This window comes from Hemiscyllium ocellatum, chromosome 1, assembly GCF_020745735.1.
Source record: "Hemiscyllium ocellatum isolate sHemOce1 chromosome 1, sHemOce1.pat.X.cur, whole genome shotgun sequence".
NCBI lineage: Eukaryota > Metazoa > Chordata > Chondrichthyes > Orectolobiformes > Hemiscylliidae > Hemiscyllium > Hemiscyllium ocellatum.
This window is the reverse complement of record NC_083401.1, coordinates 122,692,595-122,705,909: the sequence shown is the minus strand read 5'-3', so window position 1 is coordinate 122,705,909 and position 13,315 is coordinate 122,692,595. Positions and strand designations below refer to the sequence as shown.

The window sequence follows — 13,315 nt, the reverse complement described above, 5'->3', positions numbered from 1 at the left end:
AAATTTGGCTACAATACAGACTTCCTTATCAAAATCATTAATGTAGATTGTAAATAGTTAAGGAGCCAGCACTGAACCATGCTTTGATACTATAAGTGGAAAGAAAAATGTTTCACCTATGTTACATCAAATTCAAGCGAAAGTGATGGAAATTCTTTGTCCTGTTTCTAGTCGGCAGTAGAATACGGCCAATGAATTTGGCACTAATTAATAATGTTACTCAGTCAGAAATCATACGACACCAGCTTATAGTCCAACAGATTTACTTGAAATCACAAGCTTTTGGAGCACAGCTCCTTTGTCAGGTGAAGTGAGGGAAGCAGTTCCCTCCACTTCACCCAATGAAAGGGCAGCGTTCTGAAAGCTGGTGATTTCAAATAAACCTGTTGGACTATAACTTGATCTCATGTGACTTCTGACTTTGTCCACCCCAGTCCAACACTGGCATCTCCACATCATAGCAATGTTAGTCAATGAGGGAATGTTGCTACAATGAGGGAATAAACAGAAAGCTTGTCATAGGCCTAAGTCATCTGTTTTTTGGGTTGGAATCCCTACTTCCACCTCAGATCAGATAATACGTTACATTTTTACAGGGCAGCATGGTGGCTTAGTGGTTAGCACTGCTGCCTTACAGTGCCAGGGATCTGGGTTCAATTTTGGCCTTGGGCAACTATCCGTGTGGAGTTTGCATTCTCCTAGTGTTTGTGTGGGTTTCGGTCAAGTGCTCCAGTTTACTCCCACAGTCCAAAGATATGCAGATTAGGTGGATTGGCCATGCTAAATTACCCAGTGTCCAAGGATGTGCAGGCTAGATGGATTAGCTATGGGAAATGTGGGGTTACAGGGACAGAGTAGGGGGATGGGTCTGGGTGGGATGCTCTTTTGGGTCAGTGTGGTTTGCTTCCACACTGCAGGAATTCTATTAGATTCTTAATTTGATCAGATATTTTTGGGCCTGTCTTTGATGCAGAATTTTTCCCAACAGTTGCAGACAGTAGTCCTCTCAGGGTGCAGCAAAGAAAATCTTCATACAAACACAGCCCCTTTTTCCAGCACGTTCTGCCATTTTCCAGTATTGAAACAAAGTTTAAACATCCCAAAGCATCCTTAAGAAGCTACAAAGAGAAGTAAAGCAATTGAGTACAAGGGTAGGTGGGTGATTGAAGGAGCTGGGTGACAGGTGACACAAGGGTAGGATGACAGCTGAGTGAGCAGGGAGGGTGGCAGATGAGTGGTGAGATTGGGTGACAGACTAGTAACAGGATAGGTCAGGCCAGGGAGGCAGTTGGATCAGGTAAGAGGATTTGAGCAGTTAAGTGCTCCAGTGGCAAGTCGTAGGAAGGGAATCAGTTAAACAATTACCCAGAATATACAAGAGAATTTTTCTGTCTCACATTTACTGCTAAGTAAGAAGAGTTAACCAGATAAGTAGAGTTAGAAACTTTGGAGAATTCCAATTAAACACAAGGTGTTTTGGACAGTTCTGGATACAGAAAGTTAAATCTCAGGGAATTCCCACATAGTCAATGCAGATAGACTTCTGAGGGGTACGGACATGTATCTTTCAGATAATTTGAGGACTAGAAGATCTAAGCCACATTGTATAAAGTGTTCCCTGGGTCAAATGCAGAACTTTCGTCAACATCTTGTTTACTGACACTGGCATGCGTACCTGAAATGGAAAGAGTTTCAACAGAAAATGAAAAAAAACTTCTCATATTTAAAAAACATGGTGAGGAGAAATTAATGCAACAACAGTGTAAGGTATTATTAGGTCTTTCAATGCAGATTTTAACAAACAACTGTTAGCAATAGGTTTCTGTTCGAACTTACGTTATAATTATGGTAACAAAAAACAGGGTTGTTGCAAAGCAGCTTCTTCTACAATCTGCATTTTTCTTCTGTCGTTGATGCAGCTCCCCTCCACAGTTGTCACAACAACGACACATGCAGAAACAGAGGCCCAAAAAAGGCATGAGAAGTATAAACACAATTCCCAGAGTCGCACAGATGATGAAACCAATCTCATAGTAAATTATCTGTTACAAAAAGGGAAATATTTAATAGACTTTGATCATAAAATTGATAGAATTCCCCAAAGGTTAACATACAATTTACAATAAAACATAAAATCAAGCATCAGATTATACATTAAATATTGCACATGCAACAATTGTAGATTGGTAATTATGCTTGGAGAAAAGCAGATTTTCAACTTTGCACAATAGAAACATAGGAATAGGAACAAGTGTTATCGGCCCTTAAGCCTGTTCTGCCATTCAATGGTATTACATTGAACAGTCCTTTGATTCCACTTCTGTACCTCTGTTCCAGTTCCTAATGTTATTATTGAGGATAAAACTAGCAACTAAAGATTTAAATTCTCACAACATCCGTAACACTCTACAGCAATACGTTCTTGCATCCCATTTGTATGAAAAAGTGTTTCTTGATTATATTGCAATTTTAAGGTCATGCAGTCTTGTTCCGGAATCTCCATCAAAGAAAATAATTGTCAGGAAGAAATGGGTTATCTTGAATCCAGTTGGGGCAAACAGTGGGTCAGTGCTGGGAATTCAACTATTTGTAACGCGTGGTAATGAGTCAGATGAAGGGACATGGTATAATGTAGCCAAAGAGAACAGAAATGAACTCCCCCCTAACTATGCTGCACCAAGAGACACCTACGAGATTTAAGGTACACTCTGCACCTCTACAGAAGCCTTGATTGGAATCCCCTGAAAGATTCTTTTTTAACAGAAAAAGTAGGAGAGGAGTGGCAATTTCCAATGAGTGTAGATAGGTTAAGTGAGTTGCAATATTTTAGAAAATGTGGAAAAATGTGAGATTAGCAACTTTAGTAGGAAGAGTCGAAAAGCAGAATATTATTTAAATGTGAGAGACTGTGATCTATATGTAGATAGCTCTACATGAGCAATTTACACGGCCTCACATATGAATCACAAAAGTTAACATACAGGTACGCCGAGTAATTAGACAGGCAAATAGAATGTTGGCATCAAATACAAATGCAAAAGGTCATAAAATGACAACTGCACAGGAGTACTGCATACAGCTAAGACTTCCTTAAGGAGGGCTGTACTTACATTGGAGGCAGTTCAATGAAGATTCCCTAGACTAATTCATGGGATAAAAGGATTGCACGAGGAAAGGTTGAGCAATTTATCTCTGCATTTATTGGAGTTCAGATGAATGAGACACGGTCTTACAGAAACTTTATAGGGCTCAGAGTGATTTTGGGCTGTGTTGAAATGTGTGGCAGAATTAGATAACAAGTGCAATGAGACCCATGTCAATACGGGGATTATCTCACTCCATCTTTTTAGCTTCTCACAAGAGACACGGCGAGATTCTTGCGAGGCAATGATGAAACACTAAATGAAAACTTCTGCTTGTTGTTAATGCTTGTTAATGCCACAACTTGCCTTATTAATATTCAGACTCCAATTTTTCCATACTTGCCAAATCAGCTAGTCGACAGGAAAATTTGAGATTGAAATCACAGCAAGCAAATAACAATTGAACTTTCTGCTTGTCCAAACATCCTCCATGTTGGAGATTGGGCATCAACAACTCAGGGCACACTCAATGGGCACTGGCCACACAATGGACATTGGCAACCAACAGGTACCATCTTCCAAGAATCCTCACAGCACATCTCCAAATTACCTATAACTCATTTCTGCATTTCAATGCTGCATTACAAGTTGCACTATCATTGTAGTGTGGTTGCACAGACACATTGCTCTCAGAGATACACACCCAGGTTATGGTCTACACCAGGCTGTATCTCTGGACTCTTTGCTTCTTGTCATAGCACTCACTCACTCTGAGCCCATCTGGATGCTCGTGCTTTGCATTGCCTTTTGCACTTTGCCTGCTCATCCAGAGATGCCAAATTAATGTTTCTGGTGTCTTATCTTGTTGTTTGACAACAGACAAAGCCAAAAAGTTTACCATAGTTGTCAGCAGGCCTCAGTGAAGTTAAGGGGAAGAGCCTTTGCTCCTCAAGGGCATCCTCTGATATCAGTTCAAGCCTGGCTCGAGATGGTCACAGTCAGGTTCCTCTCTTCAGTAAATTATTCAGAAGGTACTGTGCAAGAGGGCAGGTCACTTACCTGATTTGAGATGACTCGTAACATTGTTGTGAATTGGGTAGAAAGTAAGGAAGGTGCGCAAACTTGTGCTCCCTCAAATAAGTTCAGTTTTTCCAACACAGTCTTATTTGACCTTGTTCTTCCCTTTTTGAGGCATGTTAGATGTTAACAAGATGTTTACTGGTTGACATAAATGAGCTAGCTCTATGTCTGCTAGTGTACTGGGGTAAAAGATCAATAGGTTAACTTGCAATAGAATATTTAGATCAATAGTAGCTCATTTATTTTTAAACCAACAGCTTTGTGTCACAGCACCTTGATACATTAAAACTCTAATCAAAAAGTGAAAGATCATCCTTTAGAAATATTTGAGAAGGCATACATGTACCTGTAGAGTCAGAACAACGTTTTCTGGCTGGAGAGCCAAAGCAGAAGCATGCAAACAAATGAAATAATGCATGTAAAATAAAAAAGAAATCAGCAAATCATCATAAATGTTTGAAATGGAGATATAATAATCACACAAATAAATTCACCTCAAAATGCAGGTTTGTTATTTAGTTAAAAAGGAATGCAAGGTGATTTATAATGAGTAGCAAACAGCATTTTTAAGCAGAAACATCACAAAACAGGTACATTTCTATAACTTACACAAACTTTGGCCTGAATATACATTCTTCTCTTACCTTTGTGAAGCTCACCTCAAGTTTGGCCATTCCCTTCCTCAACTTTTCTCTCTTCATTTCTGAAGACTAGCCATCAATATTCACTATATGCCCACTGACTTCCACATCTTCCTTGATTACATTTCCTTACATGCTTCTCTTGCACGGAGTCCATTTCATGTTTACAGGCACTCTGTGGCTCTGTCACAATTGGTCTGACAATGCACTTTCCATACTACTGTGTCCTTTTCTTTCAACTCAGAAATCACCCCTCCTTCCACACTTCCACCCCCAAAGGTACTCAGCAAGGTCTCTGACTGCTCCATTTTCTGTACTTCTGCTCTCAGCACCTCCTCTCTCTTCTAGAACTTTTATCCTCACCTTCAACATTTATGCCATGACCACCACTTCTGAGGGGATGACACCAAACACATCTTCCTTTCCATTTACAGCATTCCAAAAGGGACCATCTTTCTGCAATATCCTATCTAGACCTCCACCACACCTAATAAAACTCTTCAGTTCCCTGGCATCTTCCTATGCAAGTACAGAGGGTGTAAGATCAGCTTTGACAAAGGGTCACTTAGACTCAAAACGTCAGCTCTTTTCTCCCCTTACAAATGCTGCTATACCTATTCATGGTTCTGCCATTCACACCTCCTCTAGATACATCCTTTACATCTTTACTTGTCCTGTTACCAACCTTTTTCATTTTGTATTATCAACTCTCTTGTATAAAATTGTCAACCTCCTATTTTGTTTTTTTGGTTCCCATCATGCCCTTTTCACTTGCTTAAAATGCATTCAATGGCGAACCTTTCCAGTTACATTGAAAAGATTTTAAACTACAATTTTATTATTTGGTTTCACTCCCCACAAATACTATTATTTCCAGCAGTATTTGCTGATATTTAGTATCAATAATACTAAATTTAATTTAACAAAAGGCTTATGTTTAAAGAAAGTACACTAACTAGCATTATTTTAACAACGTGGTCAGATATTGTAGCTCATGGTGATCTGTCTAGCCAACAATTACCTCTTGATATTGGTGTAGTACTTGTCCATAGTTCTGCTTTATTATCTCAATGATCAACTCTAAAACAAAAAAAAAGAAATTATTTACATTCAGGATTATGCTGCTTTGCTGTAAAGATTTTGTAAATTGATGTTAAGTTAATTTCAAAATAATACATCCATTCTGTATGAGCAAGGAGGTACTATCAGGCAGCATATTATTATACTGGTATGTCAAAGATGCATGTGAAAATATAGTCAATGCAAAAGTTAGCTCTTAGATATGGTATATTTAATAATATTTCAGCAATCACACTTTGGGATCTGACTGTGGAAATCTTAGTTAGCACCAATGTTGATTACGTTACAGAATGAGGCCACTTAGCCCTTCATGTCAATGCTCTATCAGACCAACTTAGTTGGCTCCATTCCCTATCCCTTCCCGAAAACCCTGCAAGTCTTCCTCTTCAGGTGCTTATACAATTCTCTTCCAATTCACTACCTCCACCAGACTTTCACACATTGCATTTACAACACGAAAAGGCTCTTTCTCATGTTGATTCTCTTAGATTGGTATCTTCTAATTCTCGAATTCCCAGAAAATGGGAACAATTTCTCTTTAATAATTATTTAGAGATCCCCATCATGATTTTAAACATTTCTATCAAATTTCCTTCAACTTTTTCTTCTCCAACAACAGCAGATTCTCCAAACTCTCCATGCAGTTGCAGATCTCTCATCTCTGGAACCGTTCTTGTAAATCCTTTCTGTATTCTCTCCTCCATATCCACAGTACTGAGAGGTAGTCTGGACATAATACAGTTAATGCCAAACTAGTATTTCATACAACTTTATTATAAATTTCTTGCTTGTAATTCTATAGCTTAAAGTGAAGTTCCTGGATGATTTATAATTGTAATTTTTTAAAATTTTCGTGCCATCTTAAAAGATCTCTGCACACAGATTGCAATAGATTTCCACATGTCCTTTAAAAGTACATCTTTACCTCTCCTCAATCTTCCTATTAAAGTGCATCACTTCAGGCTTTTCTGAAATTAATTTCATCTGCCACATATTCACACATTAACCTATGTGTTTTGGAGGTTTATCAATATCGCCCTCACAATTCTCAATACTTTCAAGTTTTGTACCATCTGTAAATTTTGAATATGGATTAAAGACTAGAAAATCAATAAATAATCAAGAAAAGCAACAATTATGATATGATCTTTTAGGAAACACAATTTGCTTCTCACTAATCACTGTTGTTTTTCCCTAATTAATGCATATTCATCCAAGTGACCATTCATTTTCATAGAAATTACTGAAACTTTTGAGCTTGACTGGGAGCTTCTGTGGAGACAAAACTGAGTTAATGTTTCAGGTCAATGACTTTTCATTTGAACTTGAAATAGTACTTTCTCTCTTTGTAGCTGCTGCCATAGCTTCTGGGTATTTCCAGCACGTCCTGTTTATATTTCAAATTTCCAGCATCAGTAGTATATTTCATGTTGTGTTGAGCAATTTTGTTGAATTATCATTTCTAAAAGATTTACCATCACTGAGTTACTCTGGCAGTCTGGAGGTTGCTGGGGTCAGCAATAAACATTTATTTGAACAAAGCATAATATTCACAATTCTCGAATTCTCCAAGTCATCACTGCATTTGAAAAGGATTAGAATATTGTGCAATTCCTCATTTTAAGCCCTCAGTTGCTTCGGATACATTCTGTCTGAAGATTTATCAACTTCAAATTCAATCAAGCTATCTAACACCTCCTCTACCTAGATCATCAAGTGAATGAACTATGTATCTTATAAAACTACAAGATATGGGAACAGATTTAGGTCATCAAGTCTGCTTCATCATTCGGTCATGGCTGAAAGGTTTCTCAATCCCATTCTCCGGCCTTCGCCATGTAACCCTTGATCTCCTAATTAATCAAGAACCTATCTATCGCTGTCTTAAATACACTCAATAACCTAGCCAGAACAGTCTTCTGCGGCAGTGAGTTCCACAGATTTACCACCCTCTGCCTGAAGAAATTCCTTTCATCTCAGTTCAAAGGGTTGTCCCTTCACGCTATGCCCTCAAGTCCTCGTCTCTCCTACTACTGGAAATACCTTCTCCACATCCACTCGAACCTGGCCTCTCAGTATTCTGTAAATTTCAATGAGATTGCCCAAATCTTTCTAAATTCCACTAAGTACAGAACCAGAGTCCTTAACGAGAGCCCCTATGTGCTTCAGATTTTAAAAGCCCTTTCTCATTTAGAAAATAGTCTACGCCTCTATTCTTTTGACCAAAGTGTATAGCCTCACACTTACCCACATTGTATTCCATCAGCCACTTCTTATCCCACTCTCCTAGTTTACCCAAGTCCTTTTCCCTCCCTGCTTCCTCAACACTACCTGTCCCTTCACTTATCTTTATGTCATCTGCAAAGTAGCAACAATGTCTTCAGTTCCTTGTCCAGATCATTAATGGAGCCCGACAGTGACCTCTGTGGAGCTCCACTAGTCATCAGCTGCCATCCTAAAAAGGACCCTTTTACATCTACCTTATGTCAGTCAACCAATTCTCTTTCATGCCAGTACCTTGCCCCTAACGCCATGGGCTCATTTCTTAGTTAGCAGGCTTCTGTGTGACACCTTGTCAAAGGCCTCCTGCAAACCAAATAGATTGTGTCCACAAGCTCTCCTTTGCCTAACTTGCTCTTTACCAGCTCACAAAATACGAACAGATTTGTCAGAAGTGATCTCACCTTACTAAGTTGTGCTGACTCAGCTCTATCTTATAATGCATTTTCAATTTCATCCTTAGCAAAGGATACTAAAATCTTATCAACAACTGAAATCAGGCTAACCAGATTATAAATTGATTTGATTTTATTTACTGGTGTCACATGTACCTAAGTACAATGAAAAGTTTTGTTTTATGAGCAGTACAGGCAGATCATAACGTACAAGGACAAAATCACCATTGGGTGTTTAGATAGAGCAAGACATATATTGAGGTGTAAAAGTGCAGAACCGTTGTAAGAAATTTGAGAATAAGATCTGTTGTAGAGTACTCGCACGGAGTCACCTGGCGTCACCGCTATCTTGAACCCTTCCCATTTTCTGCTTCCCTCCTTTCTCAAAAAAAGGTGTTAAAATTAGCAATTTTCCAGTCTTTTGGCAACCTCCCTTACTCCAGTGATAACTGAAAATTCACCATTCATGCCTCCATAATCTCCTCAGCTATCTCTATCAGAACTCTGAGGTGTAGTCTATCTAGTCCAGATGATTTATCCACCTTCAGAACTCTCAGCTTTCCTGGCACCTTCTCCGTTGTGATGATCATTACAGACACCTTTGATGCAAAGCACCTACTCAGTTCTTCTGCTATTTCTTTGTTCCCTTTTAATAACACTCAATCTATTTTCCAGCAGTCCAATGATCACTCTTATTTTTGTCTTCCCCTTCAGATATCGAAAAATATTGTTGCAATCTTCTTTTATTTTACTAGCTAGCTTACCCTCATTGCATCTTTGCATCCCTCTTTCATTTTTTTTCCAAGTTATCCTCTAGTCGTTAAAGGTTTCGCAATTCTCTGGCTTACCATTAGTCTTCATCACTTTATATGCTTTTCTTTTGTTTTTTTGCTATCCCTGATTTCCCTTGTGAACCACGTTGCCTCATCCTCCCCTGCGTATATTTCGTCTTCCTTGGGATGAACTTCTGCTGTGCCTCCTGAATTACTCCAGAAACTCTGCCAATGTTGCTCCGCCATCTTTCGTACCAGGCTCCCCTTCCAATCAACTCTGGCCAGCTCCTCCCTCATGTCTCTGTAGTTGCCTTTACTCAATTGTAATACCATTACATTGGATTCCACCTTCTCCCTCTCAAAATACAGGGTGAATTCTATCGTATTGTAAGCTCTGCCCAGGGATTCCTTCACCTTAAGCTCTCTAATCAAGTCTGCCTCATTACACATCACCAAATCCGGAATTGCCTTTTCCCATAAGCTACTCCAAAAAGACCATCTTGTAGACATTTCACCAACTCTTTTTCTTAGAATCCTGATTTTCCCTGTCCGCATACATATTGAACTCCCCAAGCTCACTGCAATAAGAACTTTTATATATACTTTTCATATCTCCTGATATCTTTTCTGCCCCACATCCTGATTATTGCTAGGTGGCTTGTACATAACGCCCATTAGGGTCTTTTTCCTTTGTGGTTCCTCAAATCCAATTACACAGATTCTACAAGTTCTGACTCTGTATCACTGTTTGCTATTGATTTAATTTCATTTCTTCTTAACAAGGCAACTCTGGTGCCTCTGCTGATCTGCCTGTCCTTTTGATAGGACGCATGTCCTTGGATTTGTAGTTCCTAGCCCCGATCCCCTTGCAGCCACATCTCTGTGATACCTACAACATTGTACCTGCCAATTTCAATCAACGCTACAAGCTCATTTACCTTGTTGCGTATACTGTGCCCATTTAAGTACAATATCCTCAGTTGACTGTCCCCTTTCTCATAGTTGTCCCTTTATCTGATGTGCCTGAAGTTAGATTTCTGACCCTTTCCATACTCTGCCCTGTCACTTGTTCTGGACCTTTAACCCCTTCTGGGCCCTCTCTCCTTTTAGCTAGTTTAAAGCCCTTGTGACCTGGATTCACCTTGATTTGCACCATCAGTTTTTCTACCTTATTTTGAATGCCTTATGCTTTAAGATACAAAGTTTTTAAGTTTGTTCTTCCGTACTACCTCCTAGATCCTTTGACCTGCCTCGCTTGTTATCACACCCTCCTTTCCATGATTACTGACCAAATTTGAGGTAATTAATCTAGGGGGTCTGACTGCCTCCTACAACACAGCATCCGAGTAATTCTCTCCCTCCCTAACATGTCATAATATTCAAAGCTCAGACACCAGTTCATCAACTCTGAGCTGGAGATCCTGTTTTATTGTCGAGTTTCCCTACACTTTTGTGATACAAAATAACATTCACACATTCTGTCCCTTCCTTTTATATTCTAGTAACAATCAATCCCATCACTAATCAACAATCCTACCTTCCCCTTTACCTTTGACTTTGAAATTTTCATGCAACTGAACCTAGCCCTTTGTCTAGATTAGAATGGTGTTGAAAAAGCACAACAGGTCAGGCAGCATCCGAGGAGCAGGAAAATCGATGTTTCAGGCAAAAGCACTTCATCAGGAATGAGGCGGGACCTTCCGGGGTGGAGAGCCCATTTTATCTCTCCACCCCGGAGGGTCCCGCCTCATTCCTGATGAAGGGCTTTTGCCCAAAACGTCGATTTTCCTGCTCCTCAGATGATGCCTGACCTGCTGTGCTTTTCCAGCACCAATCCAATCTAGACTCTGATCTCCAGCATTGAACCTAGCCTCTTCCCCACTTATTAATGTAAAGCCCTACTCACAGCTCTAGTTATGTGCTTTGCCAGAACTCTGGTCCTAGCATGCTTCAGATGGAGCCCGTCTCATTGAATTAGCTCCCTCCTTCACCAGTACTGATGCCAATGTTTCATAAATTCGAACCTGATTTTCCCACACCAAATTTTCAGCCACACATTTCCCTCTTTAATTTTGTTGATCCTACACCAATTTTCTCTTGGCTCTGCTAGCAATCTGGAGACTGTCATTTTTTTTTGGTTCTGCTTTTCTAATTTCGCCACTAGCTGCTCACATTCCCTCAGGAGAAACTCTTTCCTCTTTCTACTTTTATTGTTGTTATCTGTGCGGACCATGACAACTGGATCTTTCCACTCCCAATCCATGTCCCTCTGTAGCCGAGGTGAGATACCTTGAACCCGCGCACCCAGCAAATAACTCTCAATCTTGGCCACAGGGAACAGAGTCTATTCTCCTGACTATACTATCCCTGATTACAACTATGTTTCTTTTTTCTCCCCTCTCATGAATGGCTTCCTGCACTATAGTGCTATTGCTCATCCTCTCTACAGCCCACACTCTCATCACACAGGGAGCAAGAATCGAATCTCAAACTTGTTAGACAAACCCAAGGCCTGAGGCTTCTTCCATACTACCTCCTAGATCCTTTGGCCTGCCTCAATTGTTATCACACCCTCCTTTCCATGATTACTGATCAAATTTGAGGTAATTAATCTAGGGAGTCTGACTGCCTCCTACAATACAGCATCCGAGTAATTCTCTCCCTCCCTAACATGTCATAATATTCAAAGCTCAAACAGCAGTTCATCAACTCTGAGCTGGAGATCCTCAAACACCTAATACTTACCACTCTGACCTCAGCAGCATACCTCACTGGTAAAGACAGATGCAAACCACATATTTAGTGAGTCAGCCAAATCCACGATTTCCATGTGCAGATCCTCTGTGAAACCTAAACTTCACTACCACCTTTTACTATTCATTTACTATTTATATTGTTATAATGCTTACTGTTTTTTTTCATTTTTCTTAATCATTTTTTAGTTTAAAGCTGTGAACTGTGAGCTGAGAGCTGAAAGTGACCTTTGGACTATGAGCAGAAGCTTGTTTTCATTTAAAAAAAGGAGGAGATCAAGCCAACTGATACTTGCCTATGAGGCCAGGGTCAGAAGTTCTTAGATTGTTTCTTAGAGTCATAGTCATAGTTATACAGCATGGAAATAGATCCTTTGATTCAACTTGCCCATTCTGACCAGGTTTCCAAAACTAAACTAGTCCCATCGCCTGCGTTTGACTCATATCCCTCTAAATTTTTCCTATTCATGTATCTATCCAAATGTCTTTTAAAATGTTGTAACTGCATCTGCATCTACCATTTCTTCTGGCAGTTTATTCCACATAACAACCACCCTCTATGAAAAAATTACCCCTCAAGTCCTTTTTAAATCTTGTTTTTCTCAGCTTAAAAATATGCCCTCCAGTTTTGAACTCTCCAACCCAGCAAAACGACCTTGCTATTCACCTTATCAATGCCCCTCATGATTTTGTAAACCCCTGTAAGATCACCCCTCAATCTCCTACACTCCAATGGAAAAAGTCCCAACTTATCCAACCCCTCCCTGTAACTCAAATCTTACAGTCCTGGTAACATCCTGATAAATCTTTTCTGCACCTTCTCCAATTTAATAATATCCTTCCTGTACTTAAAGTTCAAAGAGGCTTTCCGCTGCAACAAATGACAGATATTGAATGTTACCTGGGACCTCATTGGGGAACAAGTTAAACAAAGAGAGGCTAGAGTTTTCACTGGTTTTGGACTGTGTTAAAGTCAGAAGGATTGCGCTTGCAAAAGCTGCAGGTGCGCGGTTCGATTGGTGCCTGGTTGTCTTCTCATTATCAACTTATTGGGAGTTCAAAGAATAGAATCTCAGTTATAAGAATAAATTCCCCATAGCCCACTAGAAGCTATCTGCATGCATTAGTGCCATGAGAAGCCAAGCAAGATATAATCCCATATGCTGGGGATCATGAAAACTGCTTAAGTGAACTGGCTAGTTACATTTTATCTATTTTTCACTTTCGATG

The 13,315-nt window shown here is 39.7% G+C and overlaps 1 protein-coding gene across 5 annotated transcripts in view; it reads right to left on the bottom strand.

The window, feature by feature from the left end:
* LOC132819835 (prominin-1-A-like) overlaps positions 1-13,315 on the bottom strand; it is a 287,338-nt gene that overhangs the window by 172,219 nt on the left and 101,804 nt on the right. For all 5 annotated transcript variants that reach the window (XR_009645127.1, XM_060831697.1, XM_060831707.1 and 2 more), the window contains 2 exons: positions 5,826-5,884; positions 1,837-2,042 (listed from right to left, as the gene is read on the bottom strand). Coding sequence is in view for 4 of the 5 variants with exons in the window: in XM_060831697.1 (XP_060687680.1) it covers positions 1,837-2,042; positions 5,826-5,884 (265 nt within the window). In the remaining variant the exon portion in view is untranslated. The remainder of the gene's footprint in view (positions 1-1,836; positions 2,043-5,825; positions 5,885-13,315) is intronic.